The sequence below is a fragment of the Camelus bactrianus genome, chromosome 8 (genome assembly GCF_048773025.1).
Source record: "Camelus bactrianus isolate YW-2024 breed Bactrian camel chromosome 8, ASM4877302v1, whole genome shotgun sequence".
NCBI lineage: Eukaryota > Metazoa > Chordata > Mammalia > Artiodactyla > Camelidae > Camelus > Camelus bactrianus.
Window position 1 is genome coordinate 73895870 of NC_133546.1, and position 19351 is coordinate 73915220.

Below are 19351 nucleotides of genomic sequence, written 5' to 3' on the forward strand. Positions count from 1 at the left end.
ATTATTCTAGTCACCTTGCCCTGCACCGGACCGCATCACTTAATTCATCTCTGTTTTATGTGTTGCTTTCTGAATGTTCTCAATAATTTGAATACCTGCACATTCTTTTGCCAAATAGGTGGTAAGGTAGAAGCATGAATCTGATTTTTGTTTTAAACTCTTCTCCTCAGAATGCTTTAGGAGAGTGAGAGTTCATAATGTGAGCTCCATCAGTGTTATCTTTGCAAAGCAAAATTCTGAAGTGAAAAACACACATCTTGAAAGCCACCGTAGAGAGGAAATGGCTACTTTATAACATCTTACTGATTCACTAGACTTCTCTTTTTTTTTTTCCAGCAAATGGATTACATAGCCAATAAGACTGTGTCATGTATTTTTAATAAAGTGAGATGCTAAAATTACATGAACAGGATAATTAAATTGGCATTTTGTGATTTTTTCATCTCACAAGGGGTTTATTAAAACCCTCTATTTTAATACCTACCTGCATGACCTGAAATTAGGTGGAAGGTACTGACTCCTGTTCTGCCAGGCTTTCTCGTTTTGGGGGGTGGGTTTGCAAGCAACGTTAGTTTCTGTTGGTGCTTCGGATTTTAGCAAACTCTCTTTCACTGTAATGAAATGGACCAAGAGCCTTGGAATGATATTGGGAAAATAGACAATCATATATATGCTGGTGTGTTCATAACACTTACCTGCTATTTTATGTCTTCTAAATGAGGTAAATATTTTTGACTGATTTCTTTGCTCACTTGTGTTTTGTGGCTTATGGTCTTATACTTTTGGGAATGCTGTCTCCTTTGTTGAAATTATCCAAATCTTACCATATTAGTCCAACATAATTACCCCCCAAGTAGATGTGATCTGTCCTCTGAAAGTCGTCATTGCTATGTTGAGATGTTTTTGCTCTTAATTTTTTAGTTACTTATTTGTGTGGGTAGAGTAATTCTTCTACTGTTATAAGATTTTCAGTGTTGGGATTCAAATTCTTCTATTTCTGTTTCTCATAACACCTATCACAGTGTCTGATGACTTACAGATTCTCAAAAGTCACTTAAATGAGCGAATAACGAAATGCATCTCAGTTTGAACTCCCAAAGACAAGTTCAATCGTCTATATTCCATCCCAGTCACAGGACATCGGGGCGGCATCTTGATCATCTCTCCATGCAAGGTCCTTCCCACGGAGCCCTGATCTTCCCAGGACGCCCCGTCGGTACTGTCTCATCAGCCCAGCTCAGACCCTCCCTACCCTCTCCTGTGATTCTGTCTCTGCCCTGCACTAGATATGATCACAGAATCCCATTCAGATCCTTCAATGGCTTCTTAGTGAGCTGAGAAAATAGCCAACGTCCCTAACATAGTTGACAAAAAGTTGGCAACATCTGTCTGGCTTCTGTCTTTTCCCTGACATCCTCTGCTCTAGTTCTTTACCTGGTTCTCTGGGTTCCACTCACACTGTCCTCCATTCAGTTCCTGCAAGTGTTCTTCCGCTCCGGGCCTTTGTTGTGTCTTTACGGGACATGCCCCAACCTGAGGTGTTTCCCATTATCCTTCTAGCTAACCTGAAACCTCACTTTGTCAAGGAAGACGCCACAGACCCTGCAAGTCCTTATCTCACAGTATCTTGAAATCATCCTCTGCAGTGATGCAATGTAATGAATGTTTTTGGCGTCTAATTAATTTTTTAACTCATTCTAGGAATTTCTTTTCTAAACTACTGTCTCTGTGAGTTACGGGTCATTATTTATTATGTTCACTGTTCCCTGGGGAACAGGGTATCTCTGGGATGAAGGTCTTGGATTTTCAAGTGGTCAACAAATATTTTTAAAGAAATAAGTACATAGAAAGAGAAAATAATGCATAAAAGATAAAGAAGTGAAAAATAAGGTAATAGTAGTTTAGGGAGTAACAAAATCTAATGCCAGTGTGACCTCCTTTGCATTCATTCAAAGTCTCTGGGTCAGGACACATTGTCAAGGTTAGTTTTACTTGGTGCGAGCACACCGCAGAGATATTGTGGGTTTGGTTCCAGACCCCCCAGTAAAGCGAATAAAGTGAGTCACATCAAGTTTGTGGTTTCCCAGTGCATAGAAGAGTTACGTTTACACTACACTGTAGTCTGTTATGTGTGCAATAGCATTATGTCTAAAAAAACAATGCCCATGCCTTAATTTAAAAATATTTTATTGCTACAAAATGCTAACCATCATCTGAGCTTTCAGTAAGTTGTAATCTTTTTGCTGGTGGAGGGTCTTGCTTCTGTGTTGATGTCTGCTGCCTGACCAGGGGGGTGGTGGCTGACGGTTGGGGTGGCCATGGCAGTTTCTTAAAGTGAGACAGCAATGAAGCCTGCCTCATAGAGTGACTATTTTACAGATGGTTTCTGTGTAGCATACGGCACTGTTGGATAGCATTTTACCCACAGTAGAACTTCTTTCAGAGCTGAAGTCTGTCCTCTCGAACTCTGCCACTGCTTTATCGACTATGTTTATGCAGTATTCTAAACCTTTTGTTGTCATTTCAACAGTCTTCACAACAGCTTCACCAAGAGTGGGTTCCAACCATTTTCTTTGCTCACCCACAAGAGCAACTCCTCCTCCATTCAAGTTTTATGGGATTACAGTGATTCAGCCCCATCTTCAGGCTCCACTTCTGAGTCTAGTTCTCTTGCTATTTCTACCACATCTGCAGTCCTTCCTCCACTGAAGTCTTGAACCCTCCAAGTCACCCATGAAGATTGAAATCAGCTGGTTCTAACCTCTTCTTAATGGTGGTGTTTGGACCTCTTCCCATGAATCACAAACATCATTAATGGCATCTTTCCAGAAGGTTTTCTATTGACTGCCCAGGTCCATCAGAAGAGTCCTTCTCTCTGGAAGCTGCAGCCTTAGGAAATGTATTTCTTAAATCATAAGACTTGAAAGTCAAAATGACTCCTTGATCCATGGGCTGCAGAGTGGATGTTGTGTTGGCAGACATGAAAATGACATGAATCTCACTGTCCATCTCCATCAGAGCTCTTGGGTGACCAGGTACATGGTCAATGAGCAGTAATATTTTGAAAGGAATCTTCTTTTCTGAGAGTACATGGTTTAAAATATTCAGAAAACCACGTTGTAAACAGATGTGCTGCCACCCAGGCTTTCTTGTTCCGTTTATAGAGCACAAACAGAGTCAATTTAACACAATTCTCAAGGGCCCTAGGATTTTCAGAATGGTAAATGAGCATTGGCTTCAACTTGAAGTCACCAGCTGCATTCACCCCTAACGAGAGAATCAGCCTGTCCCGTGAAGCTCTGTAGCCAGGCACTGACTTCCCCTCCCTAGCTATGAAAGTCCTAGGTGGCATCTTCTTCTAATACAAGGCTGTTCCATCTGCGTGAAAATCTGCTGTTTCGAGTGGCCACCTTCATGAATGATCTGAGCTCGATCTCCTGGAGAACTTGCTGCAGCTTCTGCATCGTCACTTTCCGCTGCATCCTGCACTTTTATGTTCCAGAGACGACTTCTTTCTAGGAAACTCATGAACCAGCCTCTGGTAGCTTCAGAATTTTCTTTTGCAGCTTCCTCACCTTTCTCAGTCTTCACAGAATTGAACAGAGTCAGGGCCTGGCTCTGGATTAGGCTTCGGCTTAAGGGAATGTTGTGGCTGGTTCGATCTTCTCCCCAGACCCAAACCCTAACCCAGCCCTGCTCCGAGTGCAGGGGGCCGTGGGCAGAAAGCAGAGAGCGTTACAGCTCAGCAATAAGGCTGCTTCACTTCCTTATCATTTGCGTGTCCACTAGGGTAGCGCTTTTAATTTCCTTCAAGGACTCTTCCACTGCATCACAGCTTGGCTAATCGGCACAAGAAAGGCCAAGCTTTTGGCCTGTCTTGGCTTTTGACATGCCTTCGTCTCTAAGCTTAATCACTTCTGGCTTTCAGTTTTAAGTGAGAGACACGTGCCTCTTCCTTTAGAACACTCAGAGGCCACTGTAGGCTTATCAATTGGCCTAATTTCATTCTTGTTGTGCCTTAGGGAAGGGGGAGGCCTGAGGAGAGGGAGAGAGACGGGGGAGCAGCCCATTGGTGGAGCAGTCAGGACACACGCAGCATTTATCTGTTTAGTTCCCCGTCCAATGCCGGCATGGTTCATGGCACCCCAAGGCAAAACGTCAAAGATCACAGATCACCATAACAAACACAATCATAATGAGAACGTTTGGAATATTGCCAGAATGACCAAAATGTGACACAGAGACACAAACTGAGCAAATGCTGTTGGGAAAAAACGGCACCAAAAGACTTGCTCCAAGCAGAGTTGCCACAGAGCTTTCGCTGCTAAAAAAAAAAAAAAAAAAATGCAGTCTATGTGAAGTGCAGGGAACGGAAGCTTGTGCTTTGCCTGCAGCCTTGCCCCCGGTGTCTGCTCACGCCTCTCTGCTCCTGTGTTGGCAGTTGACGGCCAGTGGCAGGAGTGGAGCTCCTGGAGCCAGTGCTCTGTGACCTGCTCCAACGGGACGCAGCAGAGGAGCCGGCAGTGCACGGCAGCTGCCCACGGGGGCTCCGAGTGCAGGGGGCCGTGGGCAGAGAGCAGAGAGTGCTACAACCCTGAGTGCACAGGTGAGGCCTCATTCCTGTCTGGATTTATTTTTAAAATTATTTGTAGTTTGTTTGGGGTTTTCTGGGAGAAGGTAATTAGGTTTGTTTGTTTATTTTTTAACAGAGGTCCTCGTGCATGCTAAGTAGGCACTCTACCACTGAGCTACACCCTCCCCCCTGATTCTTATTTCTAAAGGATGCTTGCCCTTTGTATAAAGTGACCGAACCATGTCAGACGGTCATGGCATCATCAGATAATTAGACATTTCTAGTAAATGAAGCTCATTCTACTGTATGTTATATTAACAACAAAATTTGAGAGATTTTTAGATGAAATTAATTATTAGATTATATAATTAAATTGGTGACGGTTAGCACCAAACCTGTATTGTTTACAAGTAAGATTCAACATCCATTGGTAGACGCTGACAAACTCATACAAACTTCTGTTTATCAAAATGCTCTGTAATTGACCGGCAAGTCAAATGCTCATGTCCGTTTCATTCTGGGTGGGGGAGTAATCAGACCTGAAAAGACAGCAACGGTCCGAAATTTTAGAATTGCTAAAGCAGTGCGCAGTGGATGACTGCCGCTGACCGTGATGTGTGTCTTCCAGCCAATGGTCAGTGGAATCCGTGGGGTCATTGGAGTGGCTGTTCCAAGTCCTGTGACGGCGGCTGGGAGAGGCGAGTGAGGACGTGTCAGGGAGCCGCGGTGACCGGGCAGCCCTGCGAAGGGACAGGCGAGGAAGTGAGAAGATGCAGCGAGCAGCGCTGTCCAGGTGAGAGAGAACTCAGATTCTCCCCCCTGGAAATGCTTTGGTACCTGGGGAAAAACAGCTTAGAAATACTGTCATTGGCTAAAGGCAGTGTTTCGTCAATTGCAATATGGCCAACAGTAAGTGACAATTCACTTGCTTCCATAAGGCATGAGGTTTCCTCCACTTGTGTGTTATGGACTATGCCTTCCAGAGTCAGAGTTTTTCAAAGTATTTGCTGCAAAATGATATTGAAAAATGTGATAATACCAAAGTAGGCATACTGAACAATAACCTGGCTAGATATTTTAAAAACTAGTGTGGGGTACTGTTTTTTTTTCACTCCTTTTATGGAATATTTGTTTACTGAGAACACAAAATAAGTTGCCTGAGAATATTTTAGTAGAAATATGAAGATTTAAATGTGAGATAGCTTAGCAAGAAAATAAAGAGGTGGGGTTGAAACTCAGAAACTTGTAAATTCCGCTGCTAATGCATCTCGATGTGTGACCTTGGACACCCCCAATTTACTTGTTCTTGCCCTGTTTCCACCATAAAAGGGAATGCCTATGAAGAACTCATTTTAAAATAACAGCATAAAGTCTTAATTCATAGTGAAAGATTGGAAATACTGCTACATTAGATGATTTCACATAAAGGCCTAGAAAAGAAGGTCAGAAACTGCCCAGATTATAAATCATGGGTTTTAAGCAATCATGTCGAACAAAGATGCCTTCCTAAGTGTGTGGACTTTCCATAAAATACTATTGACATCCTCAAGACTCAGTAAGTGAAAATTCGGATTTTTGGATATCATAGGCAAAATTTTATAAACATGCTAGAAAAGCTGATAGAATGGAACTTAAAAATTTCCCAGCTGGGTATAAAGCCCAGACTTGAATTTAGAGAATTTGAAGACCCAGCTAGCGTTGTGCGGCTGCTGGAAACTCTTTGTGGGCAAGCTCGCTGACCTCTGGCTATCGGGGTCCTAGTGGAAATACTGACCGCACCTGACTGGGGTTCCTTTTCAGTTCAGAACGCTATGGATTTCCGTCTCTATCTAACGTGACGACTTTGACTTAGAAAAACCAAGGAATTCAAAGAGATACCCGGGGGTCCAAACGTCATATTTCTCCATAGGTAGACTTCTAAAGACTTTTCACAGTTCAACACTAATACCAAAATAAACTGAACTCTAAGGGTAACAATACAGCAATAGGTTTGTTTGTTTTTAGAGCTTAAAAAAAGATCTAAAGTTAGTTGTTTTTAATTCTTAAGGCCACGTGAACCCCGAATGGTAAGAAGTAACTAACATGTAGGATGCTGTTTAGAAGGAAACTGGTACAGATCAGCACTGTGAAATTTCTCCAGTGCTGTGTAAGAATTAAGACGCATGAAACAAAACTATTTATTTTGCCCAAGGATGATTTCTTGAAACACCAGGCATGATTAAATAAGACCCTTTTAATATCTGAAGTTATCTAAACTAGGCTGAGCAGGCTAAGCAAGGTTCTTAACTGGTGTTTTAAAACTGTCTTTCATCTGCATCTATGGAGGTAAGATGGTCCTGCTACAATCAGATTTATAAAGATTGCCACCTGCTGTTTGGAAAACATTTTACATCTCTGTTTACAAAAAAGATACAGCTTATCTGCTGGCTTTCATGATTTGAGGCATATTGAAAAATTACCATATAAGACTGTAAAAACTTTTTTGAGATTATATTCTGTATATTTTGGATATTAATCTTAGTGTGTTTATATTTCTCTTTTCAATAAGATGATCTGAAATCACCTCCAAGTATATAAATAACACTTTCTAATTAAAATGAAGTATTGAATCATTGTTGAATCATTGAATCATCAGCTGTTGTCAATAAACAATTTACAAATTAGTGCTTATGCAGGGATTAAGAAATAAATATATGTGCGAAGCTTTTGAAAATATATCCTAATCTTTTACCTTTATGCAAATCACATTAGCCATCAAATATTATATGTGGCTATTAATTTCAACTATGCCTCTGCCTTCGTAGAGTATAGAATATTTTAATCAAAAAAGTAGGGTGTTTTTAATATTCATCCTTTAACTTTTCAATGTGAAGTCATGTCATTCCCACATTATTTTATCATGAAAGCAGGATTTATAAATAACTCAGTTTTCCACAGTGGGCTTGATTTATGCACTGTTGTTCCAACTCTGCGCAGTTGCTACTCTGTGGTCGAAATATATTCCTTTTACAATTAGCAGCATAGTGTTCCTAATTTCTGCCATTACATTACTCCAAATTTACACATTGACAATATAAATTGAGAAAACTTTCACATTATCTTAGCAGGTGCGAAGGCATTTTTCTCCTTTTGTCAGTGAGAAAGCCTTAACAAATGCTTATTTTGAAACAATATTTTTTTCTAGTTTTATTTTTAGTATCACTCATTCTTAATTTTTCTTCATCTTGCTGGAAACAACTAGTATTTATGTTTACACTCCACTTAATTTGGATACAAAAACACATTAATCAGGTTTGCCAAGAGATCTGTTGTCAAGAATAAGAAATATAATATATGCACATCTTTGTTGGGATAATTAATGGAAATAATGATTAATCATCTGGATTTAATCAAAAGCTGTTGTGACATCTACTAAAAATGGAAAATGAGAAGTGGTTTCCCATCAAGATTAGGATATTCCTTTACTGGTAAATGGATCAAATGAAAGTATTAAAAATAACACTATTGACCAAAAATAAGATACTGCCCCTGCCTTTATAAGAAGAGAGAATTAGAGGTATGAAAAAAGCATATTATTTTTTAAAAATACTTCTCCTTGAGGAGTAGAGTAGCTACAGGGGAGATAAGTAAGTTGCCCAATTTTTAAACTGGTCATACTCAACAAGTAATAATTTCATTGACGTCAATCTCATTGTCCACACAGGCTTTGACGGTTAAAATAGTAGAAAGGTAATAGCTCCTCTAATTTTGTTACATTGCCACAATGTGAAAATGTACTATTTTTAATCCTTTGTTTGTTTGTTTGTTTGTTTTTCCCCAATAATGCCCTGGCTGATACCACTCAGAAAGCAGAGGTTATGGGTGGATGGACCTAAATCAGCCCAGAGTCCCTGCCCAGTTCTAGGATCCATTAACCTGTAGTCATTAGCTACTAAAGTGGGACCTGCCATTCACAGGTAGATGTCTAACTTAATTTATACATAAAGTGTCCTTCTTGGAGTCACCATTGCTTTTTCTGCCAATGGCGAGTGAAGCCCGCAGGTTGGAAGTGTTGAGAATAACTTGTGAAGTATGGTAGCCATTCCATAAATGTGCACAGAAACAGCAACCTGGACCAGAGATGGAGAGATTATTATCAGATCTAACTCTAAATATCCATACTGAAGGAGGTCAGCAGACATGTTGTCGTCCCAAACTGGTCCTGGATGCTGCGATGCATTTGTGTTAGAGTTTGGTGCCCTGTGATCTGGTGACTGTCAGCCCTCACCCCCCACCAAGGAGAGCTGCCATTCTAGGGTGACTCTTCCTTATCTCTGCCAGGCTACTCCCCTTCCCCACTTCTACCCTTTTAAAAATACTCTGGACTGTGCCTCTCATTAAAGTGCTGAGTTTATCACACACACACACACACACACACACACACACACACACACACACACACATACACACACACACACACAAAGGGAATTCCCTAGGATTGCAACTTCTCTGGAGTCTCATTTGGTTTCTGAGCAATTTTCTTTTAGTGGGAAGAAAGAATCACAATGCTTGCTTCCTCTGGGTTCCTGTCTTCTCTGAGTGGCCCCCCTCATTGTCCAGAGCTGTGCTTCTCAAATTTCAGCGACCCAGAGAACCACCCAGAGAACTCATTAAGACAGAGATTCTTGAGCCAGCTCCCCTCACCACCCCCGCAAGATCCTGATTCAGGAGGTCTGGTCCCAGCCTGTGAATCTGCACTTCTCACAAGCTCCCAGGTGATGGCATGATGGTGCTGTGGATGCCCCCTTGGGTTGCACTGGCCTGGAGTCAAAATAAATAAATTAATTAAAAAGAATGGAAAACTCACCAGGAGTGGAAAACAGTCCTCCCACCGCGGCGCCACTGCTGACAGTTGAGATGATCTCCCAACAAAACTGCAGAAGTTTGTTCGATACATACTTCTTCATAAACAGCAAAGGGTGGTTTCTGCAATCCATTCATTAGGAGAAAACAGACAACGCGTTTCAAGTCTCCCTAACCAGCTTGTGTTTCAACCGAAATAAGATCTCTTTACAGCCATCACTTACACAGGGCTGTCAACTAGTCGTGGACAAGGAAGAATGGTTTAGTCATCACCCAGATCTCAGCTGAACAGCCCCAGTGCCCCTGTCTGGTGGGGAGCAGGAGGAAGAGCTGGGGGTCATTGAAACCCGTTTGCTGTGAAGCTCTGCCCCCCAGAACACAGATCTAATGTAGCAGGAGTGAATTTTCACTGTCCCCCAAGGCTATATGCTACTCTAGGTGGATAACATTTGGGATGGGGGCATATCAGGGAGAAGAATGGGGTATGAGCTCTCATTAAAATGCTTTCCTCAGTTCCCATTTGGAGGAGTGTGTGTGTGTGTGAGAAACAATTCTGTCTCTGTTAGAGACAAACTTAACGAGTAAAGAAGTCAGACTTCCAAATTTTGTGGACCACTGTATTTTAAAGCTAAACGTAATCCTTCTTGGAAACCCAAATACAGAAGTGTAAAATTTATATTTTTTTCTAAAGTGAAAAAAAAAAAACCCCTACTACTCTCTATGGAAATTTTCCCATCCAAGTTGGCACCTTTTTTATCTTTTTCATTCAAAACCACAAGGTGAATCACTAACAGTAGTTTTTTTTAAAAAAGCTCCAATTCCATTAGATTTCTGTCCTTTTTGCAATCAGATGTTACCTGTGTACCCTCTAAGGAGTTATATTATGACCTGTTCAGTTTCAAAAGGTTAAAGCAAGTGTTTTCACTGAATACCTGGGGAAATGGCAAGTAATGTCACACCCAGGTGACCACACCAGCCATTCATCTGAAACCAGCCAGCGAGGCCGGGGTGGCAGTAGGTGGCACCAGGCACTGACTTCTTTATCTTCAGTGCCTTATTTGTTCTTGCTGAGTCATCTCAGATACACTCCAAACAGTAGGGCAATAAGCTAGAACTTGAAAACACCCCAGAGGGATGCTTATTCAATGTCTAAACCATCATCCGATCTTCTTGAAAATCTGGGGTTTCCCTCCCTGGTCTGGTCTGCAGTTCGGCAACAGATCGGCTCGACGGGAGAGGGAGAATTAGAGAAGAACCACTGGGGTCTGAAACAAGCCATGCATATGCCAGATAGTACCACCTGTCTGCTATTCAAACCTGTTGCTATGGAAACAATTACTCTCAGACTTTGCCTTATCAGATTACTCATCAGATGAGACTCTGAGAAACTCACAGCTTCTGCCAGAGCATAAACTTGAAAAGCAATTTTTGTAAACTTAGATGATGCTACCTTGGCCAATTTAGAAATATTTGGCAACATGCTGATCATTGGCAAATTGAAATCGAAAATTTAAGAAGCACTCTAAATTTTTTTTTATTTTTAATACACTGCTAGATTTGAATTCTTAGGTTTTTTTTCCTTCTTTTTTTTTAATTCAAGTGTAGTCAGTTTACAGTCGATGTTGTGTTCATTTCAGGTGTACAGCATAGTGATTCGGTTATACATTTATATTTATTCCTTTTCATATACTTTCTCATTATAGGTTATTACAAGACATTGAATATACTTCTCTGTGCTACACAGTAGGACCTTGTTGTTCATCTATTTCATATATAGTAGCTTGTATTTGCAAATCTTGAACTTCCACTTTATTCCTCTCCCACTGTCCCTTTCCCCCGGGGAAGCATAAGTTTGCTTTTTATGTCTGTGAGTCTGTTTCTGTTTTGCAAATAAGTTCATGTGTGTCTTTTCCCCCTAGATTCCATGTATAAGTGATGTCACATAGTATTTTTCTTTCTCTTTATGGCTTGTCATCACTTAGTATGACAATCTTCAGGTCCATCCATGTTACTGCAAATGGCATTATTTAATTCTTTCTTATGGCTGAGTAGTATTCCATTGTATAAATATACCACAACTTCTTTATCCAGTCATCTGTCAGTGGACGTTTAGGTTGTTTCCATGACTTGGCTATTGTAAATAGTGCTGCTGTGAACATTGGGGTGCAGGTGTCTTTTCAAATTAGAGTTCCCTCCAGATACATGCTCAGGAGTGGGACTGCTGGATCATATGGTAAGTCTACTTTTAGTTTTTTGAGGAATCTCTATACTGTTTTTCATAGTGGCTGCACCAAACTGCATTCCCACCAACTGTGTAGGAGGGTTCCCTTTTCTCCACATCCTCTCCAGCATTTAACATTTGTGGACTTTTTAATGATGACCATTCTGACCAGTGTGAGGTGACTGACTTCCAGAATTAGAAAACAATTTTTGCAAAATACATAAATACTTATTCTACCTCTGCAACAAATGTTTAGAGATGGTGTAACATTCTCTGCATATGGGCTAAGAGAGCTGTTTGATTGACGTCGGTCCACCACCTCCTCACTGAGTGATTTGTCTCTGCCGTGTTTTCCCCATGTTTACAGTGAGAATAATTGCACCCACTTTAAAGGTTGTAATGACAGTTATTTGAATTAAAACATTTAATGTGCTGAGAAGAGTGCCTAGTTCAGAGTGATGTGTAAAATATGCTTTCACCTTGAGGCTGATCACAGTCATTCTCTATGTAAGGAAGGCTAGTATGAAACACATTCGATAAACACCCTTCTTTTTCCCTCAGACCTTAGCAGCACCGTGAATTCTTCATGTGTGTAAGTTCCACTGCTGAGATGAGAACTATAAGCAGTGTGAACAGAGAGGTTGGATCCATCTCATTCTCCTCTGCGCCCCCTCCAGCGTAGGGGATTCCCAAAACTTAAGAATTAATGAATTGCCAGCAAGTGAAATTTGAAGTGTGGGGTCAGGCAGAGTGCATTTTTTTTCTTATTTTTTTCCATTCTGCACGCAGCTCTGTAGTTTAGAATCAATTTCTCTTTAATGCTGAAATTCTCGCATAAGTGGTGAAAACTAATTTTCCACATCAAATTGATTTAAGCCCTGTATAATTTCTGCTATTTTTAAGAGACAGAAAATCAGTTTGAAGACACTGATTAACAGCTAATCACTAGGTAATTGCTACCTTGTTTTAAGGGAGCGTGCTAACTACATACTTGTGACTTCAAGTACAGTTGTGTCTTTGCAGATGGGTTTTTCCATCTTTACACTAGGACAGCAAAGTGTAGGGTCCTTAAGCTGATGAACAGAGTCTCCATTCCATTTGGCTGAGGCATAAAGAAGCAAGGACTTCAGATTGATACATAATAATCTTTTTTTTAATGTTGAGCACGGAGGGATGGCCTGAGCTAATTATATTTTCTAATTTACAAAATTCACACAGGAAGGATTAAACAGAAAAAAAGTGAACACACATCTCTATCTATAGCTTTTGTTTCTTTCCGGAGACTTGGGTAAATGCACCAACCAGCTTTTTACACCAGGATGTGCTCACATTACCTCCCACTTGAAACTATTTTTAGCATTTTCTCTCCCAAGTCTACCCTCCTCATGTGCTGTAACTCAGGGTAGAGCAAACCAGACGTTCTTCCTGGAAACCTGAGTTTCATCTCTTTTTTCTCTCTTCTCACCTCCTACACCAGCTGGAGCTGAGCCCACCCCTCCTCTTAAATAGAGTTGGAATCTGCCCACTTCCGGTGATGTCACAACCCTTCTTCTTCAATTACACCCTTTAGATAGGGTGACACAGGCCTCCTGACTTCAGTGTCGCTTTCCTTCAACCCATTCTCCAAACTGTAGGCACAGCCTTCAGATCATTATAATACATTTCCCTCATACTTCATTTTTTTTTATTAAAGTCTAGTCATTTTACAATGTTGTGTCAGTTTCCAGTGTGCAGCATCATGTTGCAGTCATAACACATACATACATATATTCCTTTTCATATTCTTTTTCATTATAGGTTACTGCAAGGTATTGAATATAGTTGCCTGTGCTTTACAGCATAAACTTGTTGTTTATCTATTTTATATATAGTAGTTAGTATCTGCAAATCTCGACCTCCCAGTTTATTCCTTGGCACCCCCTTTCCCCACCAGTAACCATAAGTTTGTACACTATGTCTGTGAGCTTTTTTCTGTTTTGTAGATAAGTTCATTTGTAGGGCTATCATTAAAAAGTCCACAAACAATAAATGCTGGAGAGGCTATGGAGAAAAGGGAACCCTCCTATTCTGTTGGTGGGAATGTAGTTTGGTGCAGCTACTATGGAAAACAGTATGGAGATTCCTCAAAAGACTAAAAATAGACTTACATATGATCCAGCAATCCCACTCCTAGGCTTATATCCAGAAGAAACTCTAATTCGAAAAGATACATTCACCCCAATATTCATAGCAACCCTATTTACAATAGCCAAGACATAGAAACAAGATGGCTATTTGATAAAGTAGTGGTATATTTATACAATGGAATACCAGTCAGCCATAAAAAAATTAAATAATGCCATCAGCAGCAACATGGATGGACCTGGAGATCATCATTCTAAGTGAAGTAAGCCAGAGAAAGAAAAACACCACATGACCATACGATATCACTTATATGTGGAATCTTAAAAAAAAAGACCCACACCCTTAAATTCAACCTCCTAGTTTAGCTCATCATTTTCACCCTTTCCTCCTCCTGCAGTTACCCACTTTCACTCATCCGCAGATTTTCCTAGCCCTTCTGAAATGTTCCTAATTTCTTGGATGCACCAGGTTTTCCTTGCCCCAAGTCTTGCCACATGTGGTCCCCGAGGCACACTTTCTCATCCTCTTTAACTAATGCCTACTGGTCCTTCACCTCTCAACCTGGACATCCTTCTGGAAGTCCTCCACTGATGGGCTCTCCCCTCAAGTTCTCCTGGAGCAGCCGAGACTTCTCAGGTCGTAATGGGAACCCTGCTGTATTATAATTTTTCTACTTACTGTGTCTCTCACCTTCTTGGAAGCTGAGAGGCCCTGACTCTTCTTGTTTGTTCTTTTTATGCACAGGATTTAACAAGGTGACTGGAACATATGGGTGTTCAGTAAATATGTGTAGAATGAGTAGGTTACATTCGTTCCACTGAGGAGGCCCCAGAAAGTGTCTCACAACGGGCCTCCATAAGCCTCAGATGGACGAAAATAAATTGGTATTTTAATATTTAGGCTGTTTTGCTTTTGGGATGGGCCTAAAGAGACCTATTTTCTGAACCAAAGTTTTTAAAGATAGAATCTTCAAAGATGTCAAATCACCTTTGATGAAATATTCAAAGCAGCTGTGGGATTTGACATGACTTCTAAAAAGCTGAAAACCCTGGCTGGACCCATTTGCAGCTCTGAATCTCTGATTCCCCTGTTGTCTCTCTTTCTGATGATTTGTGTCCTGAGTTTTGGTCTCCAAGAAGCACAGTGAACCCAAAGCTTCTCGAATTTACAGTGCAGAAACCAAAGTTCGTTGATTTTCAAAAAATCACTCTGATTATTTTTTGGTCTGGAAGTGCACCATAGTGATTGTCACTAGGTAAATGGGAATTGATACTTGAGCAGTGTGATTGGAAGAACTATTTAATCAGCTTTCTTCTTAACCAGTTAGGATGGATGAAGATCACATCACAGGATTCTGAATAGGGCCCTCTGGACTCTTACCAAGTCAGGCCCAGCCCTACAAGGTCAAGTTTTGTAAATACTTGGTACCATGGAAGCCCATTTTGGCTAATTGGGTTTTTTAAATTTTTAAATTTTTTGAATTTTTATTCCCATTTCTGAAAAATTGAAGTATAGTTGATTTACAGTGTTGTATTAGCTTCTGGTGTACAGCATAGTGATTCAGTTATACATATATTATTTTGGCTAATTGTTAAGAAAACTATAGGAGCCAAGTGCTCTCTTATTGGTCCTAAGTGAACATACTACCTACTGCAGGCCTATTTCATACACACACACACACACACACACACAGAGTTCTTAGTACTTTGCTGAATCATCCTCGTTCTCTGTCCCCTTAAGAACTGGAGCAATGGGAAAATAGATCTTTTGAACGTAATTACTAGTTAACGGTATATGTGTGTCTGCAGGTGTCCACCATCATTTGCTAGACCTGAAAACGCTCTGTGCTCTGAGTGAAAAAAAACAACAGAAAAATCCCCGACTTCATGGTGCTTACATTTTACCAGGAGGAGGCAAAAAATAAAAACTAAGCAGACTAGAGAACCGTGTAGAAGTTATAAGGTGATGGGTGTTTTGGAGAGTAGTCAGGCCGGGGAGGGGAGGGAGTGTGGAAGGCAGACAGGACGCCTCTGAGAAGGTGAGATCCCAGCAGAGCTTGAAGGCAGCGAACATCAGCCCTGCACAGGCTCAGGGGTGGGGCCCTCCTGTAGTACCGGAGAAGCCTCTAGGGGGCAGTGTAGCAGAGGGGCCGGTGGGAGCAGAGAGGGTGGGAGTGACGCCGCGTCCAGATGGAGGGGCCCTGTAACTGATGGTCTTTTAATCGCTCAGCGTTGTACTTACACGAAGAGAAGAATCTTTTCCCCAAGTAGTGTACCTTTAAAACACCGAGCAGTGACCTATATCTGAGGGCTGCCAGTTACTCCTTCTGTCTTCTTGATTTGAGCCTCGTGTCAGCGGTGAGCCCCGCAAGCGCTTCTCCCTCCTGGCCCACCCGTGCCATCTAGTGGTGAACGCCTGCAATTACCAGGTTTTTTGACCACGAGATGGAAGGGGGAAAGGCTTGGGGAACAGAGCCCTCGTGAAACCACACGGGGAGATGAAGACATCCCCTGTGCGAATTGCTTCTTCATTGGCTATGTCAAGACTGCATCAGGGAAAAACAAAACAAAACAAAACCCTAAAAGCTATAGCAACAAATTTCATGAAATGCATTTCAAATTTCATCAGTGGAAACTGAAGAAAATTTGTGTCTGAGGGCGGGGAGGGATAAATTAGGGGCCAGGGATTAACAGACACGTTGCTCTATATAAAATAGATAAACAACGAGGACCTACTGCAGAGCATAGTGAACTATATTCAATACCCTGTAATAGCCTATAATGGAAAAGAATCTGAAAAGAAAAAAAATATGTCTGTATCTGTATAACTGAATCACTTTGCTGTACACTTGAAACATACATTATAAATCAACTACCCTTCAATAAAAAATATTTTTAAAAAAAGAGTTTGAAAACATTAAGAAAGTAAGAGTGAAGTGAAAGATTAACATGAAGAGTTAATGAGGACACTGAACAGAAGTTGGGCATATAGATTAAAAAGAATAATCAAGCATCATAGTAGTATTAGATTAGTTACTGTTATATCTTTATTAAAAATAGACTAATTTATACAGGATTCAACTATGTCATAAAGTAGGCATGATGTATTTTGTGAGTTTCAACATGTGTTATATTTTCCTTTTCATATTCTGCAGTTGTTTTGGTTGACATTTACAGAAACACGGTTATCATCTATTACAGTGTCGTCCCATGTGGTAGCTATTAAAATTCAAATTTACACACAGCCCTGCAGCCCAGCAGGGACTCCCTCACCACGGCCTGCCTCCCGGGCTCTGCATCCGCCCTTCACGAAGCAGGGGACGGCGCAGTGGGTGAAGCAGCCAGTCTGCTAATTCTCTGGCCAGTGAGGGAGTGGCTGCTGCATCTCTGAATTTTTTTCTCTGCTGTTTCTGTTCTTGCGATATAGGGTGAAAGAGTCCAGGACCTTATCCTCGCTGGAGTTGGACCATTTGCGGGAGATGGGTCTTATTTTTTATTTTATTATTTTCTGATTTTATTGATTTATGATGGTTCCTCTGCAATTCATCACTGCTACTCCCACGCCAGACTCAGTGGCACATTCAGCAATCTGGTCCCAGGAAGGGGCTTTGCCAAACCTCAGCCCTCCAGCCCCTGTAACAGTCCAGCTATGCAGGCGGTGGGTAAGGGTGGGAATGGGAGGGTCCAGAACAGCTCCTGAAGGGGTAAGGGTGGAGCACCCCGGCAAGGCGACTCCTCCCCACCCAGTCCTCTATTCCTACCCTTAGTTTCTCCTCTGGACCCACCATGTAACAAAAATAATATATATTTGGAATCTGAAAACAACAACAACAACTCAATTCACCTCACTCTACCTGTTTCCCCATTTGATAAATGGGGCTAGTATCTCTACCTTATAAAGTTGTTGGGGAAAATTAAATGAGGCTATTCAAGGAAAACTGTTAATATTATTACTGTTATTAATAGCTTGGAAATTATCTAAGGAAAGCATTTAACGTAAGGCAAAAGTAAAGTGTGGGTGATTCTGCGAAGGACACGGAATGAGATGGAGAGAGAGCGGTCCGAGTCCCTGGTGGGGTCCTGAGAGAAAACAGCTTTCTGAGACCCTCAGAAACATGTTTTCAAGGAGGAGGGAGAAGTCAATGTGGAACGCGTCATAGGAAAGGTCCAGTGCGTGATGATCGAAGGGGACGCATCGGACTTGACGTTAGAAGGTCATTGGTGGGGTGAGGAGGGGACATTTATGGAAACAGGACCGATGAAGGTTGGACCACCTGCTAAACCACCCACTATGGGTTGGAAACACGTGCCTAGGAGTTTTAATGAGAACCTAGATTAAATATATGGATCATCTCAGCGTGAGGGGAATTATCTTGAACAATTCAAGGGAGCAAGGAGGCGATGCAAGAATCAGGATTCTGGAATCTGGTCGTGCTGACACCTCCACCAGCCCCATCACCTTAGACAAGCCCCTTCTTCTGGGACCCTCCTCTGTAAAGAGGAAGGAGATGGCATAGGTGATCTTCAATGTCACTCTCCTTTCTAAATGCCCCACGAGTTTAAACCATCCGTCTTATCTCAGGTAATTATAAAGTAAATATTACTTCAAGACAGTAATGCCTCAAACTGCACTGTTTACCTGCTCACAATTGTAATGTATCGTAATGAGTCCATAAATTCTAAAGTTGAATTCGATTTGCATTGATTAAATCATCTATTGTCCCCAAAGGGGGCAGTTCTCCCCAGATAGCACACTCACATATATATTAGGTACTTACAATTTTTAGGTCCTTATTTATTTACTAGGTATTTATATAGCCATGTATTCATTCACTTATTCATTCAACTTTGAGCATCTTCTGTGTGCAAACCACACCATTAAGTGAAAGATACAGAGATAAGAGGACCCAAGATCTCAGTCAAGTTGTGGAGACAAATATCTGAACATATCTGCATGGCAGTGCCGTGTGGGTGTGTCTGGAGGAGGGACTGGTGTGTTCTTTCTGGGAGCAAGATGTCAGCTTTCATACTACAAAGATAGACCTGGGGGAAGGTATGGCTCAGTGGTAGCGTGCCTGCTTAACATGCATGAGGTTCTGGGTTCGATCCCCAGTACCTCCATTAATAAACCTAATTACCTTCCCCCTCCAAAAAAAAAAAAAAAAAAAAAAAAGAAGAAGAATACTATATAAGTAGATGTTATTCTTTCACGAATTCCTTGGCTTTCCACTAAGACATTTCTAGGATGCATCTGTTTTTCTTGAAATTCCCTTTAACTCTCTTGCCTCACTGATAAAATTGAGCTTTCAAAGTAAATAAGGCTAAAAGATAAAAGCTGTTTATTTGTATATGCTGTAGGATGATTGACATCATTGCTTTTATAGGAAGAAAGAAATAAAAAAGTTTTAGATCTTTGCCCTTTATGTTTATTTACTCTTGGCACCTACAGTTAATAATTCTAAGATGGCTTTCCATTTACTAGAAATCATTTTATTGTATCACTTCCCAAAACCTTATGGATGTTGAGGAATGGCAGAAAGATTTTTTATATGTCTGCTTGAATATAATGTTCAATTTATAGGCAAATCCAAA

General features: G+C 41.1%; 1 protein-coding gene across 5 annotated transcripts in view; it reads left to right on the plus strand.

The window, feature by feature from the left end:
* ADGRB3 (adhesion G protein-coupled receptor B3) overlaps positions 1–19351 on the plus strand; it is a 686517-nt gene that overhangs the window by 286899 nt on the left and 380267 nt on the right. For all 5 annotated transcript variants that reach the window (XM_074368745.1, XM_074368743.1, XM_074368746.1 and 2 more), the window contains 2 exons: positions 4442–4606; positions 5202–5366. In XM_074368745.1, coding sequence (XP_074224846.1) covers positions 4442–4606; positions 5202–5366 — 330 coding nt within the window. The remainder of the gene's footprint in view (positions 1–4441; positions 4607–5201; positions 5367–19351) is intronic.